The sequence below is a fragment of the Salmo salar genome, chromosome 15 (assembly GCF_965601325.2).
Source record: "Salmo salar chromosome 15, fSalSal1, whole genome shotgun sequence".
Taxonomy (NCBI): domain Eukaryota; kingdom Metazoa; phylum Chordata; class Actinopteri; order Salmoniformes; family Salmonidae; genus Salmo; species Salmo salar.
In genome coordinates this window covers 110,772,611-110,796,012 of record NC_138305.1, presented here as the reverse complement: position 1 = coordinate 110,796,012, position 23,402 = coordinate 110,772,611, and the positions used below count along the sequence as shown (strand labels likewise).

Sequence of the window (23,402 nt, the reverse complement as noted above, 5' to 3'; positions counted from 1 at the left end):
GTAAGACTGTAAATAACCTCACGTTAAGGCTATCTTACAAACTAATGTAACATTCAACCTTAAAATGAGTAACACATTCATGGCTAAATTTTAGAATGTTTAATGTAACAATACATGTATTTTTATGTAATCATAGAAAGAGTGGCAGGGTCTGTGGAAATCTTCACAATTGCTATAATAATCTGCACAGAGTCTAAAAACATATCGTTGATCACTTATATCATATACTTTAACGCAATCTCAGTTGACTGTAATCCAGGTCATTTGGTTTTTGCTAATAGATGAAGCACAGTAATAACACATTAAATTGTTGTATGAATAAACAAAATATCTGACTTTGGTATTCACGTTGGAATTTAGTGGTGCTTTTAGATGGTCTTTATGTAGCCTTATACTGCGTTATGTAGCATTATGTAGATGTATAGTAGTCTTTATGTATCCTTATGTAGCGTTATGTAGTGTTATGTAGATGAATAGTAGCCTTTATGTAACCTTATGTAACATTATGTAGTGTTATGCAGATGAGAGTAGTTGCTATGTAACCTTATGTAACATTATGTAGATCTATTGTAGTCTTTATGTAGCCTTATGTAGAATTATGTAGATGTATAGTGGTCTTTATGTAGCCTTATGTAGAATTATGTAGATGTATAGTTGTCTTTATTTAGCCTTATGTAGCATTATGTAGTGTTATGTAGATGTATAGTTGTCTTTATGTAGCCTCATGTAGTTATGTAGATGTATAGTAGTCTTTATGCAGCATTATGTACATTTACATTTACATTTACGTCATTTAGCAGACGCTCTTATCCAGAGTGACTTACAAATTGGTGCATTCACCTTATGATATCCAGTGGAACAACCACTTTACAATAGTACATCTATATATTTTTGGGGTGGGGGGGGGGTTAGAAGGATTACTTAATCCTATCCCAGGTATTCCTTAAAGAGGTGGGGTTTCAGGTGTCTCCGGAAGGTGGTGATTGACTCCGCTGTCCTGGCGTCGTGAGGGAGCTTGTTCCACCATTGGGGTGCCAGAGCAGCGAACAGTTTTGACTGGGCTGAGCGGGAACTGTGCTTCCGCAGAGGTAGGGAGGCGAGCAGGCCAGAGGTGGATGAACGCAGTGCCCTTCTTTGGGTGTAGGGACTGATCAGAGCCTGAAGGTACGATGGTGCCATTCCCCTCACAGCTCCGTAGGCAAGCACCATGGTCTTGTAGCAGATGCGAGCTTCAACTGGAAGCCAGTGGAGTGTGCGGAGGAGCGGGGTGACGTGAGAGAACTTGGGAAGGTTGAACACCAGACGGGCTGTGGCGTTCTGGATGAGTTGTAGGGGTTTGATGGCACAGGCAGGGAGCCCCGCCAACAGCGAGTTGTAGTAATCCAGACGGGAGATGACAAGTGCCTGGATTAGGACCTGCGCCGCTTCCTGTGTAAGGCAGGGTCGTACTCTGCGAATGTTGTCGAGCATGACCTACAGGATCGGGTCACCGCCTTGATGTTAGCGGAGAACGACAGGGTGTTGTCCAGGGTCACGCCAAGGCTCTTAGCACTCTGGGAGGAGGACACAATGGAGTTGTCAACCGTGATGGCAAGATCATGGAACGGGCAGTCCTTCCCCGGGAGGAAAAGCAGCTCCGTCTTGCCGAGGTTCAGCTTGAGGTGGTGATCCGTCATCCACACTGATATGTCTGCCAGACATGCAGAGATGCGATTCGCCACCTGGTTATCAGAAGGGGGAAAGGAGAAGATTAATTGTGTGTCATCTGCGTAGCAATGATAGGAGAGACCATGTGAGGATATGACAGAGCCAAGTGACTTGGTGTATAGCGAGAATAGGAGAGGGCCTAGAACTGAGCCCTGGGGGACACCAGTTGTGAGAGCACGTGGTGTGGAGACGGATTCTCGCCATGCCACCTGGTAGGAGCGACCTGTCAGGTAGGACGCAATCCAAGAGTGAGCCGCGCCGGAGATGCCCAACTCGGAGAGGGTGGAGAGGAGGATCTGATGGTTCACAGTATCAAAGGCAGCAGATAGGTCTAGAAGGCTGAGAGCAGAGGAGAGAGCATTATGTAGCATTATGTAGACGTATAGTAGTCTTTATGTAGCCTTATGTAGCATTATGTGGCATTATGTAGATGTATACTAGTCTTTATGTAGCGTTATGTAGCATTATGTAGATGTATAGTAGACTTTATATATCATTATGTAGCGTTATGTAGCATTATGTAGATGTATAGTAGTCTTTCCGTAGCCGTATATAGCATTATGTAGATGTATAGTATACTTTATGTAGCTTTATGTAGCGTTATGTAGATGTACAGTATCCGAATATACACGTGGGTCCACTGGGGCCAGGGGGGAAGTGAAGTGTAAGATGCTCAAACAAATCAATGATTTAGCATGTTGGGAAGCAGGGCTGCAGATATGGTGGGAGCTCACAGCAGCTTTAGCACACAGAGAGAATAGGACAAGTTACTCTGAATATTACTGTTGCTGTCCCAGAGAAGCACTGTGTCTTTATAAAGCTTTATGTAGTCTTTATGTAGCTTTATGTAGTGTTATGTCGTGTTATGTATGGTTGTGGTAGTGGTGGTGGTGAGCACACAGCAACTACAGCACAGAGAGAAGAGAAGAAGTTACTCTGAATATTACTGTTGTTGTCCCAGAGAAGCACTGTGTCTTTATAAAGCTTTATATAGTCTTTATGTAGCTTTATGTAGTGTTATGTCGTGTTATGTATGGTAGCAGTTGTGGTGGTGGTGGTGGTGGTGAGCACACAGCAACTACAGCACAGAGAGAAGAGAAGAAGTTACTCTGAATCTACTGTTGTTGTACCAGAGAAGCACTGTGTGCTAACCAACATGTCGCTAGCCTGGTCCCAGATATGTTTGTGCTGTCTTGCCCACTCCTATGGTCAATATCAATACAGATCTGGGACCAGGCTACCAGTATATCTCGGTACAATGACCTAATGAGTTGTCAAAACAGCACAAACAGATCTGGGACCAGGCCAGGTGATGTCGCTGTACAATGACCTTATGAGTTGGCAAAACAGAAAAAAAACAGATCTTTCCATGAGCTAGACTGACAATAGATGGGGGTTTTCATGAAGCAGTTTTTTTTTTTAAGAACGTGTGAATAAGATAGAGGAGGTGAAAGAGATGGATGGAGTGACAGAATGCCGTAATGCAGTGACAGAGAGATGAACAGACTGGGAGAAAAGAGGAGTGAATGTAAACAGACAGCCATACACTTCTATCTCATCAGGGTGAGGGAGGGAGGGAGGGAGGGAGGGAGGGAGGGAGGGAGGGAGGGAGGGAGGGAGGGAGGGAGGGAGAGAGGGAGGGAGGGAGGGAGGGAAGGACGGAAGGAAGGAAGGAAGGAGGGAAGGAAGGAAGGAAGGAAGGAAGGAAGGAAGGAAGGAAGGAAGGAAGGAAGGAAGGAAGGAAGGAAGGAAGGAAGGAAGGAAGGAAGGAAGGAAGGAAGGAAGGAAGGAAGGAAGGAAGGAAGGAGGGAAGTAGGGAAGGGAGAGAGGGAAGTAGGGGAGGTAGTGAAGAAAGGAAGGGAGGGAGGGAGGGAGGGAAGGATGAAGGAAGGAAAGAAGGAAGGAGGGAGGGAGGAGGAAGGAGGAAGGGAAGGATGAGGAAGGAGGAAGGGACGAGGGAGCGAGATGGAGGGAGAGAAAGAAAGAACACGAGACAAGAGGCAGAGTGGGGTGGTTCTGTTGAATTGTTAATTCACTATGTTGAATAAACAGTTGGCTACTTCAAGCGATTTCCTCAGTGTGAATGCATGAAGCGTGATATATGTGTCTACATGTATTTGCCTGCACACGTGTGTCTGCTTGCGCAGTGCATTACAGAGAGGTGAGAGAGAGAGAGAGAGGTGAAAGAGAGAGAGGTGAAAGAGAGAGAGAGAGAGAGAGCAGAGAGAGAGAGCGAGAGGTGAGAGAGAGAGAAAGAGAGATGAAAGAGAGAAAGAGGTGAAAGAAAGAGAGAGAGAGAGAGAGAGAGAGAGAGAGAGAGAGAGAGAGAGAGGTGAAAGAAAGAAAGGGAGAGAGAGGTGAAAGAGAGTGAAAGCTACAGATAGGAGATCAAGATAGGAGATAGGTGATAGGAGAAAGGAGGACTAATGTGTATGATGTCAAAGCAGTGAATTGGAAGAACTAACAAAAGAACTGCATGTCATTCATATTGTGCCGATTCAGACCTAAGTTATGAGCACGTAAATGGGAACTTAAAATTCCCTTTTTATGCACTTTTCTCTCTACACGTTTTCTGACCTTGAACTGAGGCATGAGGTAACATGTCTCAGCCAGCTACTCGTTTGGGGTGGAGATCACAAACTTTAATAACCACATATATTTATTTAACTGACAATTTACTGTTATACATTTAGATGATGTAACCTACATTTTCGTATCATTACATTTAATGACATTGTTTCGTTACCTTAATAATTGGCTTAATAATTGGCTTCCTGTAATGACACAAACAAACAATCATAATATCAGTAGAAAAAAAAATCTAATTCCCAATTTCTGTTTCAAAAGCAACTTCATAAGAGGTTTTAAAAATAGGTTCTATGTGACTCAACATTCCGTGACGTACACCAAGGTATTGTTGGCAGAAAAGACGTGATGCAGTTCAATGCATGATTAATATAATTCACCAATACATTAAAAAATATTGCTCTCAGGTTGTAAATCGCAGCTGGCCTGGTACATTGATCGCTGCCTCCATTCGGGATCCACTGTTTCAGTTTCAATGACTCAATATTTTGGACAAAAAAAACGGACGAATGTAACTAAGGCTGGGAATGTCAATACAATCAAACTAGCAAGGGCAACGAACACAAGTCAGTCATAAGGTGGCTAATAGGCTAGCGTATCTATTTATTTAGCAAGCTAAAAACACATAGCCTAAAATTAGCTAGCTGTCATTGTAGTGGGTGAGTGACTGACTTTCCCATCATATACTTTTTTTGGTGGCTACAGAGCTAGAGATGCAAGTTTCATTTGGGTAGCTAACAAGAAATGTATATCACTTTGCTAGCTAGCTAGCTATACTGAACGACTGTTATCCAGTTAGCATAATCTCTTGCGTTCGCAAATTCACTCTGGCTATTCATTCCGATTTCAGAGCACTCTTGTCTGAGTTTGCCAGAGCGTTGAATAACTGATGAATTTACGAACGCGCAACACCCGTTAAATACGACCGGTGTCAGTAAACGTCAGCCAAAAATAGTTAAGTCACGAACACTCTAGAAAACATGTAAACATCCTAACCAGCTGTGCTAGGGTGAGTAAAATGGTCAGAATGAGATGTTCTATCATTTGTGTTTGGAAGTAGCTAGCTAGCAAACTTGCCAACTTTAGCCAGCTAGCTTGGGTGCTTGGTTGGGACAAGCATGCATTGGCAGGCAAGCTGCAGAAGGACGTGGATGCTTACATACTATTCCCCGTCGTTTATCAGTGCAATTTTGACAGCCAACTATCTTTGAGGATTTAGCTAATGTTCCTTCATTAGATTTTAGCTCATCTTGCTCTGGCTAGCATTAGTTGTTGATGTTGTTGTTGTTGATGTTGCAAATAGAGAAAGATAGCCTACCTTTTCATGGTTGTTTGATCGATAGTTCCCAAATGTAAGAGGACTCCCGTGGTGTTTATATACATTATTTTGCAGAAATCCATTCAGGTGTATTTTGTGGCTTTTGGTGAATTTGTTCTAATGATCTAAAGTCACACTGTTGCTACTTCCTGTCAACACACAGTCCAGTTCAAAGTGAAGGATGGCAGGTCCTACTTCCTGTAAACACACAGTCCAGTTCAAAGTGAAGGATGGCAGGCCCTACTTCCTGTAAACACACAGTCCAGTTCAAAGGTAATGATGACAGGTCCTACTTCCGGTAAACACACAGTCCAGTTCAAAGTGAAGGATGGCAGGTCCTACTTCCTGTAAAGACACAGTCCAGTTCAAAGTGAAGGATGGCAGGCCCTACTTCCTGTCAACACACAGTCCAGTTCAAAGTGAAGGATGGCAGGTCCTACTTCCTGTCAACACACAGTCCAGTTGGAAAGTGAATGATGACAGGTCCTACTGCCTGTTAACACACAGTCCAGTTCATAGTGAATGATGACAGGCCCTACTTCCTCTAAACACACAGTCCAGTTCAAAGTGAATGGTGGCCGGCCTGTGTAGCAAATGGCGTGTTTCCATGAAGGCCTACTGTAGCTCTGATTGGCTATGGCGCTATGTCTGCGTAGACTCCGGTCCTGGAAGAGACAGATGTTTTTAATACGTTTTATTTCCTGCAGTGTCTATTAATTGTCCAAAGACATGGTTCGCTTTTCCACTCTATAGTGCTCTAGAATCTTCACAAATGCCTTACTCTACGTCATTCCGTAAACATGCTATGAATTTATGAAAACGTGAACATATGTACTGTAAGTGCTCGCATGTTAGAAAAAAGTGTAATATTCTTTCTGGGTGGTGTATATAAACAGATTTAAACAAGATTTCATGTTGCTAAAATGCTGTCAGTTCCACTTTAATGTAAAAAAACCCCCCAAAGAGACATGTAGGCTAATTAAAGGCTCAATTCAATCAAACCCGCATTTGCAGTATTTTACGCAGTAGCTCTTTTTCAAATGGTCAAATTAACTCACAGATTGGTCTTGGGCGACCCCTCTCACAGCCATGCTTTCACTTTTCAGAATTAGCAGTGTGGTCACGGGATGAATATTGTAAATAAAGACATTGCTTGTGGCGGGTTGCAATGAATCCTCAATCGTTATGGTGCGGTGGGCAAACCAAGCAGTTTGAACCTGATGTATGGTTTAATAAATAACCGTGTCATCACTATTATAATTCTATATACAACAGTGGAGGCTGGTGGGAGGAGCTATAGGAGGAATGGAATAAATGGAACGGAGTGGAACATGTGGTTTCCATGTGTTTAATGTGCTCGATACCATTCAATTTTCAGCCATTACAACGAGCCAGTCTTCCTCCCACCAGCCTCCAGATCCCCTTTGGATCACTAAAGACAATGTGAAACCAGTTATATGGCAGCAAACTGAAACATATCAACATGTCATCGTGAAGTTTATGAAATGCTGGCCTCGTCACAGGCGTCGAAAGGATTAGACCAAGGCGCAGCGTGTATTGTGCTCATCTTCATTTATTTTAAGAGAACACTTTTTAAACAAAAATAACCAAACGACAAAACAGTTCCGTCGGTTACAATAACTAAACGGAAAATAACCACCCACGAAAACCCAAAGGAAAACAGGCTGCCTAAGTATGGCTTCCAATCAGAGACAACGAAAGACACCTGCCTCTGATTGGAAACCATACTCGGCCAAACATAAAAACGAAACATAGGAATAGAAAACTAGAACAAAATCCCCTAGAACCAAAAACCCCAAGACACAAAAAACAACCCCCCTGCCACGCCCTGACCATTCTACTATGGCAAATGACTTTTTTCACTGGTCAGGACGTGACAGGCCTTATAACTTGCAGAGGTGAAATTTGGCTTCTGTAGCCATGGGCAAATGACAATATAGCACCAAACCTACCGAGTTGATTTGTGATTTCTTGTATGTTATAATTACTTGCCCAGACTTTTCACTGTATTTAAAAAAAATATAATTTGTTATCATTTGTAAATATTAGCCACTATTGGTAGCCACTGTCAGTTATACCCACATACATTTATAACTGTAACTTTAGTGTTAGTTTCCTCACATTTATAACTGTCTCTTTAGCGTTAGTTTCCTCACATTTATAACTGTCACTTTAGTGTTAGTTTCCTCACATTTATAACTTTAGTGTTAGTTTCCTCACATTTATAACTGTCTCTTTAGTGTTAGTTTCCTCACATTTATAACTGTCTCTTTAGTGTTAGTCTCCTCACATTTATAACTGTCTCTTTAGTGTTAGTTTCCTCACATTTATAACTGTAACTTTAGTGTTTGTCTCCTTACATTTATAACTGTCTCTTTAGTGTTAGTTTCCTCACATTTATAACTGTCTCTTTAGTGTTAGTTTCCTCACATTTATAACTGTCACTTTAGTGTTAGTTTCCTCACATTTATAACTGTCTCTTTAGTGTTAGTTTCCTCACATTTATAACTGTCTCTTTAGTGTTAGTTTCCTCACATTTATAACTGTCTCTTTAGTGTTAGTTTCCTCACATTTATAACTGTCTCTTTAGTGTTAGTTTCCTCACATTTATAACTGTCTCTTTAGTGTTAGTTTCCTCACATTTATAACTGTCTCTTTAGTGTTAGTTTCCTCACATTTATAACTGTCTCTTTAGTGTTAGTTTCCTCACATTTATAACTGTCTCTTTAGCGTTAGTTTCCTCACATTTATAACTGTCTCTTTAGTGTTAGTTTCCTCACATTTATAACTGTCTCTTTAGTGTTAGTTTCCTCACATTTATAACTGTCTCTTTAGCGTTAGTTTCCTCATCATTCCATTAGATCGTTAGTTGACCTTTATTTCCTCTGTCCTGTTGGTGTGGTTGTTCCTGAGGATCGCTAGCTATAGTGGATCATATTAGGCTAACGTATTACAAGTTGTGCAATAATTTAGGACATGTAACCTATTGGAATCATTATGGAACACAGACCATATGTAGCAGTTTAAACCTGGAGCCTGGCGCACGGTTCACGATGACTGGACCGTTGTCATTACAGTCCCATGATTCATGAGGATTGGTAGATTCATAGGACTACTGTTCAACCCCAATTGTACACTTTTGTCACGTATCACTTGAATAGCAGGAGGGGTGAAGTCAGGCGCTGGAGACTGAGGTCCGTGAAACACACCTTTAATAAATAGTCAAAAAATGCCGCAACAAGGCAGGGCGCACACGCAAACAAAATAGGAGAACAGCTCCTAAATACAGTGGAACGGGACGTAGCCCGGCAACCCTAATGCCTACAAATCCGCAGCGTAGAGAGGACAAACAATTCCCCTTCTTGCCCAAAATTGTGAGTGAGCCCACTCCCTTGGCTGAGAAGCAACCCCACACATGAATGGTCTCAGGATGCTTTACTGTTGGCATGACACAGGACTGATGGTAGCGCTCACCTTGGCTTCTCCGGACAAGCTTTTTTCCGGATGCCCCAAACAATCGGAAATAGGATTCATCAGAGAAAATGACTTTCCCCCAGTCCTCAGCAGTCCAATCCCTGTACCTTTTGCAGAATATCAGTCTGTCCCTGATGTTTTTCCTGGAGAGAAGTGGCTTCTTTGATGCCCTTCTTGACACCAGGCCATCCTCCAAAAGCTTTCGCCTCACTGTGCGTGCAGATGCACTCACACCTGCCTGCTGCCATTCCTGAGCAAACTCTGTACTGGTGGTGCCCTGATCCCGCAGCTGAATCAACTTTAGGAGACGGTCCTGGCGGTTGCTAGACTTTCTTGGGAGCCCTGAAGCCTTCTTCACAACAATTGAACCGCTCTCCTTGAAGTTCTTGATGATCTGATAAATGGTTGATTTAGGTGCAATCTTACTGGCAGCAATATCCTTGCCTGTGAAGCCCTTTTTGTGCAAAGCAATGATAATGGCACGTGTTTCCTTGCAGGTAACCATGTTTGACAGAGGAAGAACAATGATTCCAAGCACCACCCTCCTTTTGAAGCTTTCAGTCTGTTATTCGAACTCAATCAGCATGACAGAGTGACGTCTAGCCTTGTCCTCGTCAACACTTACACCTGTGTTAACGAGAGAATCACTGACATGATGTCAGCTGGTCCTTTTGTGGCAGGGCTGAAATGCAGTGGAAATGTTTTAGGGGGGATTCAGTTCATTTGCATGGCAAAAAGAGGGACTTTGCAATTAATTGCAATTCATCTGATCACTCTTCATAACATTCTGGAGTATATGCAAATTGCCATCATACAAACTGAGGCAGCAGACTTTGTGAAAATTAATAGTTGTGTCATTCTCAAAACTTTTGGCCACGACTGTACAAGAGCAGAGTATTTTTAAATCTTCCAATTGAAAAGGAGTATTTTGAACCTTCTCTCCATATATTATACTGAGTCAGGACTTCAGTATGTTAGCTACTATACAAGGATAACGGTGTACTGTAGAAGACAGGCAAATCTCCTTTTGGCTGTGTGTGTGCACGTGTGTGTGTGTGTGTGTTCCTGTGTGTTTGTGCCTGCATGTGTGCATGTGTGTGTGTATGTATGTGTGTGTGTGCACGTGTGTGTGTCTGTGTGTTTGTGTGCATGTGTGTGTGTATATGTGTGTGTATATGTGTGTGCTTGTGTGTGTGCATATATCTGCGTGTGTGTGCGTGCATGTGTGCATGTGTGTGTGTGTGTGTATGTGTGTGTGTGTGTGTGTGTGTGTGTGTGTGTGTGTGTGTGTGTGTGTGTGTGTGTGTGTGTGTGTGAATGTGTGAATGTGTTTACGTGTGTGTGTGTGTGTGTGCATAGTCACTTCACCCCTACCTACATGTACAAATTACCTCAACTAACCTGTCGCCCCACACACTGACTCAGTACCGGTACCCCCTGTATATAGCTTTGTTATTGTTTTAATTTTTTATACTTTTTTACTTTAGTTTATTTGGTAAATATTTTCTTAATTCTTTCTTGAACTGCACTGTTGGTTAAGGGCTTGTAAGTAAGCATTTCACAAATGCAGTTTGATTTGATTTATGTGTGTGTGTGTGAGCGTGTGTGTGTGTGTGTGTGTGTGTGTGTGTGTGTGTGTGTGTGTGTGTGTGTGTGTGTTGTGTGTTTGTGTGTGTGTGTGTGTGTGTGTGTGTGTGTGTGTGTGTGTGTGTGTGTGTGTGTGTGTGTGTGTGTGCGTGTGTGTGTGTGTGTGTCTGTGTGTGTGTCTGTGTGTGTGTGTGTGTGTGTGTGTTTGTGTGTGTGTGTGTGTGTGTGTGTGTGTGTGTGTGTGTGTGTGTGTGTGTGTGTGTGTGTGTGTGTGTGTGTGTGGTGTGTGTGTGTGTGTGTGTGTGTGTGTGTGTGTGTGTGCGTGTGTGTGTCTGTGTGTCTGTGTGTGTATATTTTGGCTGTTGCTTACTGTGTTTATCTTTATGGAAATGAGCAGATGCTTCTATTTTAGCTTCACAAACTCAGTGAATAAGCATAACTTCAGTGAATTAGCAGTAAAATAAACATTCATTTGCATAATGAGGAAATGTATGACTTGTGAATTGAATGTTGGGATGGGTAAACAGATACAAAATCCAGACACTGAATTAGGACTTGCTTTTACAGTTGTTGTCACATTTCAGATAAGACGCAAGTGCAGACTGTGTTGAAGTAACAATGTTTATTACAACGACGGGTAGGTAATCCAGAGTAGGGGCAAAGGCAACAGACGTCATGGCAGGCTCAGGGTCAGAGGCAGGCAGAGTGGTCAGGCAGGTGGGTACAGGGTCAGAGGCAGGCAGAGTGGTCAGGCACGTGGGTACAGGTTCAGGACAGGCAAAAGGGTCTGAAACCAGGAGGATGAGAAAAGAGAGACAGGAAAAAGCAAGAGCTGAGACACAAAAACACTGGTTGACTTGACAAAGAAGACGAACTGGCAACAGACAAACAGAGAACACAGGTATAAATACACAGGGGATAATAGGGAAGATGGACGACACCTGGAGGGGGGTTGGAGACAATTACAAAGACAGGTAAAACAGTTCAGGGCGTGACAGTTGTGCTGTTTTTGGAGCCATTGATGTTAACATCAACCAGTAACACCCACCTTCAAGGTTGTGCATTTAATGATTTACTTCAATACAATGTCTCTCTCTCTCCGTACTGGACATTAACATCAATGTGTTTCATACATTTGTTGTTGTCATACATTTCATACTGTATGTAAAGACAGAGGCCCTCCCAACTCAATCTACCTGTCCAATGATGTATTCTACCTGTCGTATGATGTATTATACCTGTCATAAGACGTATTATACCTGACATATACCTGTCATATGTTGTATTATACCTGTCATATGATGTATTATACCTGTCATATGATGTATTATACCTGACATATACCTGTCATATGATGTATTATACCTGACATATACCTGTCATATGATGTATTATACCTGTCATATGATGTATTATACCTGTCGTATGATGTATTATACCTGTCGTATGATGTATTATACCTGTCATATGATGTATTATACCTGTCACATCATGTATTATACCAGTCATATGATGTATTATACCTGTCATATGATGTATTATACCTGTCATATGCCTGTTATATGTTGTATTATACCTGTCATATGATGTATTATACCTGTCATATACCTGTCATATGATGTATTATACCTGTCATATGATGTATTATACCTGTCATATGATGTATTATACCTGTCGTATGATGTATTATACCTGTCATATGATGTATTATACCTGTCATATGATGTATTATACCTGTCATATGATGTATTATACCTGTCGTATGATGTATTATACCTGTCGTATGATGTATTATACCTGTCGTATGATGTATTATACCTGTCATATGATGTATTATACCTGTCATATGATGTATTATACCTGTCATATGATGTATTATACTTGTCATATGTTGTATTATACTTGTCATATGATGTATTATACCTGTCATATGATGTATTATACCTGTCATATGATGTGTTATACCTGTCATATACCTGTCATATGATGTATTATACCTGTCATATGATGTGTTATACCTGTCATATGATGTATTATACCTGTCGTATGATGTATTATACCTGTCATATGATGTATTATACCTGTCGTATGATGTATTATACCTGTCATATGATGTATTATACCTGTCGTATGATGTATTATACCTGTCATATGATGTATTATACCTGTCGTATGACGTATTATACCTGTCATATGATGTATTATACCTGTCGTATGATGTATTATACCTGTCATATGATGTATTATACCTGTCGTATGATGTATTATACCTGTCATATGATGTATTCTACCTGTCACATGATGTGTTATACCTGTCATATGATGTATTCTACCTGCCATATGATATATTATACCTGTCATATGATGTGTTATACCTGTCATATACCTGCCATATGATGTATTATACCTGTCATATGATGTGTTATACCTGTCATATACCTGTCATATGATGTATTATACCTGTCATATGATGTGTTATACCTGTCATATGATGTATTATACCTGTCATATGATGTATTATACCTGTCATATGATGTGTTATACCTGTCATATGTTGTATTATACCTGTCATATACCTGTCATATGATGTATTATACCTGTCATATGATGTGTTATACCTGTCATATGATGTGTTATACCTGTCATATGATGTATTATACCTGTCATATGTTGTATTATACCTGTCATATGATATATTATACCTGTCATATGTTGTATTATACCTGTCATATGATATATTATACATTGAGGGAAAAAAGTATTTGATCCCCTGCTGATTTTGTATATTTGCCCACTGATAAAGAAATTATCAGTCTATAATTTTAATTGTAGGTACATTTGAACAGTGAGAGACAGAAGAACAAAAAAAAAATCCAGAAAACACATGTCAAAAATGTTATCAATTGATTTACATTTTAATGAGGGAAATAAGTATTTGACTCCCTCTCAATCAGAAAGAGTTCTGGCTCCCAGGTGTCTTTTATACAGGTAACGAGCTGAGATTAGGAGCACACTCTTAAAGGGAGTGCTCCTAATCTCAGCTTGTTACCTGTATAAAAGACACCTGTCCACAGAAGCGATCAATCAATCAGATTCCAAACTCTCCACCATGGCCAAGACCAAAGAGCTCTCCAAGGATGTTAGGGACAACATTGTAGACCTACACATGGCTGGAATGGGCTACAAGACCATCGCCAAGCAGCTTGGTGAGAAGGTGACAACATTTGGTGCGATTATTTGCAAATGGAAGAAACACAAAAAAAATGTCAAATCCCTCAGCCTGGGGCTCCATGCAAGATCTCACCTTGTGGAGTTGCAATGATCATGAGAACAGTGAGGAATCAGCCCAGAACTACACGGGAGGATCTTGTCAATGATCTCAAGGCAGCTGGGACCATAGTCACCAAGAAAACAACTACGCCGTGAAGGACTGAAATCCTGCAGCACCCGCAAGGTCCCCCTGCTCAAGCAAGCACACATACATGCCCGTCTGAAGTTTGCCAATGAACATCTGAATGATTCAGAGGACAAGTGGGTGAAAGTGTTGTGGTCAGATGAGACCAAAATGGAGCTCTTTGGCATCAACTCAACTCGCCGTGTTTGGAGGAGGAGAAATGCTGCCTATGACCCCAAGAACACTATCCCCACCGTCAAACATGGAGGTGGAAACATTATGCTTTGGGGGTGTTTTTCTGCTAAGGGGACAGCACAACTTCACCGCATCAAAGGGACGATGGACGGGGCCATGTACCGTCAAATCTTGGGTGAGAACCTCCTTCCCTCAGCCAGGGCATTGAAAATGGGTCGTGGATGGGTATTCCAGCATGACAATGACCCAAAACACACGGCCAAGGCAACAAAAGAGTGGCTCAAGAAGAAGCACATTAAGGTCCTGGTGTGGCCTAGCCAGTCTCCAGACCTTAATCCCATAGAAAATCTGTGGAGGGAGCTGAAGGCTTGAGTTGCCAAACGTCAGCCTCGAAACCTTAATGACTTGGAGAAGATCTGCAAAGAGGAGTGGGACAAAATCCCTCCTGAGATGTGTGCAAACCTGGTGGCCAACTACAAGAAACGTCTGACCTCTGTGATTCCCAAAAGGGTTTTGCCACCAAGTACTAAGTCATGTTTTGCAGAGGGGGTCAAATACTTATTTCCCTCACTAAAATGCAAATCAATTTATAACATTTTTGACATGCGTTTTTCTGGATTTTTTGTTGTTATTCTGTCTCTCATTGTTCAAATAAACCTACCATTAAAATTATAGACTGATCATTTCTTTGTCAGTGGGCAAACGTACAAAATCAGCAGGGGATCAAATACTTTTTTTCCTCACTGTACCTGTCATATACCTGTCATATGATATATTATACCTGTCATATGATGTTTTATACGTTTCATTCGTGTGATACGTTCAGTCGGAGGCCCTCCCATATTGCAGCTAAATCCAGCAGGATAGTGTGAAACCCCAGTCGCCAAGGCAACACTCTTGACTGCCGCTTCCAGCACCGCTCCCCTTAGTTTCACAGCAACCGTTTCTTAGCAACCTCTTCCTCCTCCCTACTCCGTCTCTAACTCTCTCTATCCCTCTCGCTCTCTCCCTCTCCCTCTCTCTCTCTTCTGTGTATGACTCGTCCTGCAGCTAAACTTGATTACAGAATGACAAAGGAGAAGAGGAGAGGGAGGAGATGAAGGAGAGGAGAGGAAGGAGAGGAGATGAAGGAGCAGAGGAGATGAAGGAGAGGAGAGAAGAGGAGGGGAGTAGAGGAAAGAAGAGGAGGGAGGAGAGGAGAGGAGAGGACAGGAGAGGAGAGGAGAGGAGAGGAGAGGAGAGGAGAGGAGAGGAGAGGAGAGGAGAGGAGAGGAGAGGAGAGGAGAGGAGAGGAGAGGAAGGAGAAATAGAAAGGCTGAGAAGAGGGTAGGAATGACAGAATGATAAAAAGAAAAGCAGGATGGTAGAGAGGAGGGAGAGGGAGGTGGAGTGGATTAGTGCAAGGGACAGATAGGGAGGAAAATGGGAAGGAATAGAAGATGAAAGGAGAATAGGAAAACGGGGAGGGAGAATAAATGATGGATGTAAATGGAGGAGTAAAGAAGAGGGGCATAGGAAACTGTTATTTTATTCATCATGGGTTCCACTGGTCTTCCCTCAGTCCCTCTGCTTCTCTCTTTCCTCAGTCCCCCTGCTTCTCTCTTTCCTTAGTCCTCCTACTTCTCTCTTTCCTCAGTCCCCCTGCTTCTCTCTTTCCTCAGTCCCTCTGCTTCTCCCTTTCCTCAGTCCCCTGCTTCTCTTTCCTCAGTCCTCCTACTTCTCTCTTTCCTCAGTCCTCCTGCTTCTCTCTTTCCTCAGTCCTCCTGCTTCCCTCTTTCCTCAGCCCCCCTGCTTCTCTCTTTCCTCAGTCCCCCTGCTTCTCTCTTTCCTCAGCCCCCCTGCTTCTCTCTTTCCTCAGCCCCCCTGCTTCTCTCTTTCCTCAGTCCTCCTGCTTCCCTCTTTCCTCAGTCCTCCTACTTCTCTCTTTCCTCAGTCCTCCTGCTTCTCTCTTTCCTCAGCCCCCCTGCTTCTCTCTTTCCTCAGTCCTCCTGCTTCTCTCTTTCCTCAGCCCCCCTGCTTCTCTCTTTCCTCAGTCCCCCTGCTTCTCTCTTTCCTTAGTCCTCCTGCTTCTCTCTTTCCTCAGTCCCCCTACTTCTCTCTTTCCTCAGTCCCCCTGCTTCTCTCTTTCCTCAGCCCCCCCGCTTCTCTTTCCTCAGCCCCCCTGCTTCTCTCTTTCCTCAGCCCCCCTGCTTCTCCCTTTCCTCAGTCCCCCTGCTTCTCTCTTTCCTCAGTCCCCCTGCTTCTCTTTCCTCAGCCCCCCTGCTTCTCTCTTTCCTCAGTCCCCCTGCTTCTCTCTTTCCTTAGTCCCCCTGCTTCTCTTTCCTCAGCCCCCCTGCTTCTCTCTTTCCTCAGCCCCCCTGCTTCTCTCTTTCCTCAGTCCCCCTGCTTCTCTCTTTCCTCAGTCCCCTGCTTCTCTCTTTCCTCAGTCCCCTGCTTCTCTCTTTCCTCAGCCCCCCTGCTTCTCTCTTTCCTCAGTCCCCCTGCTTCTCTCTTTCCTCAGTCCCCTGCTTCTCTCTTTCCTCAGCCCCCCTGCTTCTCCCTTTCCTCAGTCCCCCTGCTTCTCTTTCCTCAGCCCCCTGCTTCTCTCTTTCCTCAGCCCCCCTGCTTCTCCCTTTCCTCAGTCCCCCTGCTTCTCTTTCCTGTCCCCCTGCTTCTCCCTTTCCTCAGCCCCCCTGCTTCTCTCTTTCCTCAGTCCCCCTGCTTCTCTCTTTCCTCAGCCCCCTTGCTTCTCTCTTTCCTCAGCCCCCCTGCTTCTCCCTTTCCTCAGCCCCCCTGCTTCTCTCTTTCCTCAGTCCCCCTGCTTCTCCCTTTCCTCAGTCCTCCTACTTCTCTCTTTCCTCAGTCCCTCTGCTTCTCTCTTTCCTCAGCCCCCTGCTTCTCTCTTTCCTCAGTCCTCCTACTTCTCTCTTTCCTCAGTCCCCCTGCTTCTCTTTCCTGATTGATTTCTACATGTATCTTGTGTGTACTGTACATACGGCGCAACAGAATTTATTGTGTTATGACACTTGAGCAACTGCACCGAGGTCTAGATGAATGTGTTTGTGTTATAGCATCTGTTAACAAATGCAGGCTCTCAACAAACATTGAAAATGACTCATTTTTGTCAAATCAGCTGTCCGTTAAGAGGTCTTTAGAGAGGGAAAAAACACCTCACAATGTTTTTTATTTATTTAACCTGATTGAAATTATAGCAGTACCTGAAGCTGTTCTGAATCCCCAGCATACCTAGCACCTACAGATACCCTATCTTAATTTGACCCAGTTTCTCACAGCAGGAAAATTATCCTGCAACAACAGATGTTTTTTTTTTTTGTAGGGGTTGATAAAGTTTTTGTTAGAGCAAATCAAATCTGAAAATCTTAAGTGGAAATTACAAAAATTAGAAGCCTTTTTATAAACCTTGAACACACTACAAGTTTGCATTTCCTGCAACAACAGGATGATCAAATTAAGATATGGCATCTGTACCTTCAGTACTCTACCATTAGAGGCATTGTTTAGGAGTAATACCGTTCAGAAACCTACATAATATTAGCTAATTTAATTTTAGGTTTTGTAAGTAAATGGTTTTCATTGAGTCTCTGGAGATCCAGAGTAGAGAAATCTATCAGGCCAAAGCTGGCCTGTAATAATGGTAACACATGCCTTCAGGCCTATGTATGGACCCAGGACACATGGAGGACACACACACACACACACACACACACACACACACACACACACACACACACACACACACACACACACACACACACTTCAGGCTACAACATATGGAGTTGGTGTTGTATTTTGGAATCATTATCAGAGTGACACAGAATGAGTTAATTTGTTTTGAATATACGGAGCTGGTCATCAACAACTGTTACTTTAATTCATTGTAATTCGCCAGATTGTACGCTGGATTGGAGAGCATTAACAACAACAACAACAACAACAACAACAACAACAACAACAACAGAGCAAACTAGAATGTTATTTAGCCCTAAACTGGCTCAGGAGAAGACCCAGATGCAGACAGTGTTGAAGTAACAAAAGTTTAGTACAAAAACAGGGGAGCAGGCAAACGACAGGTCAAGGGCGGAGAGAGGTCAGTAATCCAGAGCAGAGTCCGAAAGGTACAGAAAGGCTGGCAGGCTCAGGGTCAAGGGCAGAGAGAGGTCAGTAATCCAGAGCAGAGTCCGAAAGGTACAGAACGACAGGCAGGCTCAGGGTCAAGGCAGGCAGAATGGTCAAAACCGGGAAAGCTAGAAAACAGGAACTAGAGACAGACAAGAGCACAGGAAAAACACTGGTAGGCTTGACGAAACAAAACCAACTGGCAACAGACAAACAGAGAACACAGGTATAAATACACTGAGGATAATGGGGAAGATGGGTGACACCTGGAGGGGGTTGGAGACAAGCACAAAGACAGGTGAAACAGATCAGTTTGGGACATAAACAGAGAATACACAGTAGCAGAATACCTGACCACTGTGACTGACCCAAACTTAAGGAAATCTTTGACTATGTACAGAATCAGTGAGCATAGCCTTGGTATTGAGAAAGGCCGCAGTAGGCAGACCTGGCTCTCAAGAGAAGACAGGCTATGTGCACACTGCCCACAAAATGAGGTGGAAACTGAGCTGCACTTCCTAACCTGTATGACCATATTAGAGACACATATTTCCCTCAGATTACACAGATCCACAAAGAATTTGATAACAAACCCAATTTTGATAAACTCCCATATCTATTGGGTGAAATACCACAGTGTGACATCACAGCAGCAAGATTTGTGACCTGTTGCCACAAGAAAAGGGCAACCAGTGAAGAACAAACACCATTGTAAATACAACCCATATTTATGTTTATTTATTTTCCATTTTGTACTTTAACTATTTGCACATCGTTAAAACACTGTATATATACATAATATGACATTTGAAATGTCTTTATTCTTTTGGAACTTCTGTGAGTGTAATGTTTAATGTTCATTTTATTGTTTATTTCACTTGTGTATATTATCTACTTCACTTGCTTTGGCAATGTTAACATATGTTTCCCATGCCAATAAAGCCCTTAAATTGAATTCAATTGAATTGAGAGAGAGAGAGAGAGAGAGAGAGAGAGAGGAGGGTGGAGAGAGAGAGATAGTGTGAGAGACTGCTGCTTATAATGAATTATAGAGTGTTGTCTTCAAGGCAATAATTCAGTGTGTGTGTGTGTGTGTGTGTGTGTGTGTGTGTGTGTGTGTGTGTGTGTGTGTGTGTGTGTGTGTGTGTGTGTGTGTGTGTGTGTGTGTGTGTGTGTGTGTGTGTGTGTGTGTGTGTGTGTGTGGAGGGACAGGGAGAGAGAGAGAGAGAAGCTTTCCCTCTGGTTCTGTCAGAGAGAGAGAGAGAGGGAGATAGAGGTGATGCATGGGGAAAACAAGCTGCTAGTTTCTAGTCTCGGCTATTGTCACTTTACATTGTCACACAGCACAGAGCCTGGGTGTGGATGATGTACCTCTGTTGTTGTCAGTAGGAGCCATGCAGGGACAAGGCCGTTCAGTTCAGGTTCATGTTTCACTGCACTCTGCAAAATGTCTTTGAGACGAAGGGACAGGTCGACTAGGCCTAATGCTATATGTTACATACAGTACGGCAGTGTGGGCCCCAGGAAAAAAAATGTATATTGGGCTGTAATAACTAAATAAATTATTTTCAAATGAATTCATCATAAAATAATATTAGTCCATGGACTATAATATGTCTGTCTTTCATCTGAGGATGTATTCCAATTGAAAAAAAACAAAAAACACTTGGGAGAGCATAGAGAGATTAAAATATGTCTACACCCCCCCCCCCCCCTTCCACCCCCCCACTTGATGAGAGTGTTGACTGGAGCCTGAAATCAGACGAGCAGCAGTAGTGTTGTTGCTGTGACTGCTGTGTCACGCTGCTCTGCTCAGGCAGACAGCAGCCCTGCGCGCCCAGAGAGAGAGAGAGAGATAGAAACTGCCGCGTTTAGAGATTCAAAGAAATTAGAGGGAGGAAGAGAGGACGATGGGGAATTATAGAGGTTTGATGGGGATTGAGCCGAGGACTGTCGATGTTTCTCTTCTTCTCTCTTCTTGAGTTAACGACGTCCTCTACCTTGAGATAACAGAAGCATGGTATCAGAGCGAATCATTGGCGTGCGTCTCTCTACGTGCGGCTGTCCGTGCGTCGAGCCAAATTAACTACAAAAAGGAATAACGTTTTTTTATGCACCCGGACGAGACGTGAGTTAGTTACCAACAATGTGGTGCATCAACTGCGCCTCAGACAAGACCCCAGCCATTCTTCATAATAACAAGCTGATATACTGGTAAGGACGCGTTTAAGTTGCTGTTTAGTCACAAATTATGCGGCAATATTCGCCAGAAATAAACGAATTCTTACATTCCATGGCATTGAACATATTTTATTTTTCAAAAAAAAAACACATATATGGGTTTGATAAATAAATGAATTGCATAACATAAAGGATAATATTGAATTTGTCTTTGGTGACAACCAGTTGGTCAATATGGTGTGGTGGACTGCAATAGAAAAGGGATTTGTTTTTGATCCCATGTAGGATGTGCTGGCTCGAATTTCGACCCCTTTCTACAGTAGGCTGCAGGAGAGAAGAGCAGGCTACAGTTTTTTTCTCGCCTGGATTATGTTCTCTCTCTCTCTCTCTCTCTCCATTTGGATAACCGTTGGCAGTTGGGGAGGGGGTAATGAGGCATTCAACCACGTAGATTTAAAAATTACGAATTGTTTTCTGTGTTGTAATCTTTTAATTTTCTACAAACTGACAGCTTTCACACATTAATTTTATTGTACAGTTGTCTGGTGGTGTGTAGGTAGTGTATGTGCTGGACCAAAACACGAATGAAAGTGTTACAATGTCTCTGACATATGGAGGTTAAGATATTGTTTATATACAAAAAAAATAAAATAATCTAAAGTCATATTTTATAACCATATAGTAAAATAATGAATTTATTAGAGCCAAATGAGAGGTTGAACTCATGAGATTCCAGCAGGTACATGCACAGATGGAGCCCTAGGAGTGCTGGAGCACATGACCCTTTGCCCTCCTATGAGGTGATCAGCTGATATATCTAACTAGTTGATCCATCTAGCCTACATTAGAGATGATATATCTAACTAGTTGATTCATCTAGCCTTCATTAGAGATGATATATCTAACTAGTTGATTCATCTAGCCTACATTAGAGATGATATATCTAAACTAGTTGATCCATCTAGCCTACATTAGAGATGATATATCTAACTAGTTGATTCATCTAGCCTACATTAGAGATGATATATCTAACTAGTTGATTCATCTAGCCTACATTAGAGATGATATATCTAACTAGTTGATTCATCTAGCCTTCATTAGAGATGATATATCTAAACTAGTTGATTAATCTAGCCTACATTAGAGATGATAGCCTTCATTAGAGATGATATATCTAACTAGTTGATCCATCTAGCCTACATTAGAGATGATATATCTAACTAGTTGATTCATCTAGCCTACATTAGAGATGATATATCTAACTAGTTGATTCATCTAGCCTACATTAGAGATGATAGCCTTCATTAGAGATGATATATCTAACTAGTTGATTAATCTAGCCTACATTAGATATATCTAAACTAGTTGACTCATCTAGCCTTCATTAGAGATGATATATCTAACTAGTTGATTCATCTAGCCTACATTATAGACCCTCCATTAGAAATGCTTAGCTCCATTATGTTTCATTATGTTTCATTTTATCCTGAAAGACTCCCCAGTCCTTAACAATTACAAGCATACCCATAACATGATGCAGCCACCACTATGCTTACAAATATGGAGGGTGGTACTCAGTAAAGTGTTGTATTGGATTTGTCCCAAACGTAACACTTCCTTTTCAGGTCAAAAAGTGAATTGCTTTTCCACATTTTTTGGCGAATAATTAAGTTAGTATTGTGGAGTACCTTCATGTTGTTGATCCATCGTCAGTTTTCTCCTATCACAGCCATTAAACTCTGTAACTGTTTTAAAGCCACCGTTGACCTCATGGTGAAACCCCTGAGCGGTTTCCTTCCTCTCCGGCAACTGAGTTAAGAAGGACTCCTTACTAACTCAGTTGCCGGAGTAGAATGAAACCTTCTGTAGGACACCTGTATCTTTGTAGTGACTGGGTGTGTTGATACACCCTCCAAAGTGTAATTTATTACTGCACCATGCTCAATTCAATGTCTGCCCTTCTTTGCGAGGCATTGGAAAACCTCCCTGGTCTTTGTGGTTGAATCTGTGTTTGAAATTCACTGCTCGACTGAGGGACCTTACAGATAATTGTATGTGTGGGGTACAGAGATGAGATAGTCATTCACAAATCATGTTAAACACTACTATTGCACACAGCGTGAGTCCATACAACTTTTTGTGATGTTTTAAAGCCCATGTTTAGTCATTAACTTATTTAATAAAGAGATTGAATACTTATTGATATTTCAGCTTTTCATTTTGAATTGATTTGTACAAAAAAATTGACAAATGTAATAATTCCACTTTGACATTATTGGGTATTGTGTGTACACCAGTGACCCCCCCCAAAAATCTAAATTAAATGCATTTTAAATTCAGGCTGTTACACAACAAAATGTGGAGAAGGTAAAGGGGAGCATACTTTTTGAAGGCAGCATTCATAGGACAGCAGTCTCTAAGGTGCAGGGTAGACCACCAGGTGGTAGCCGGGTAGTAACAGTGACTAAAGTTCAGGGCAGAGTACTGGGTGGAGGACGGCTATTGATGGCTATTTAACAGTCTAATGTTCTTAAAATAGAAGCTGTTTTTCATGTCTCTCAGTCCACCAATCACGGCCCTGAATGTCACATCTATGTTCTAAAATAAAATAAAATCAAGTTTTATTCGTCACATGCTTCGTAAATAACAGGTGTAGACTAACAGTGAAATTATTAGTTACAGATCGTTCCCAACAATGAAGAGAGAAAGAAAATATTAAAAAAAATATTTAAAAAATGTAATAATAAATACACAATGAGTAACAATAACATGGCTATATACACAGAGTACCAGTACTGAGTCAATGATAACATGGTTATATAC

The 23,402-nt window shown here is 42.1% G+C and overlaps 1 protein-coding gene across 1 annotated transcript in view; it reads left to right on the top strand.

The window, feature by feature from the left end:
• Positions 1-20,170: 20,170 nt before the first annotated feature.
• LOC145860829 (IQ motif and SEC7 domain-containing protein 2) overlaps positions 20,171-23,402 on the top strand; it is a 46,000-nt gene continuing 42,768 nt past the window's right edge. Inside the window, exon 1 of the mRNA XM_082961515.1 lies at positions 20,171-20,612. Coding sequence (XP_082817641.1) covers positions 20,545-20,612 — 68 coding nt within the window. The 5' untranslated portion in view covers positions 20,171-20,544. The remainder of the gene's footprint in view (positions 20,613-23,402) is intronic.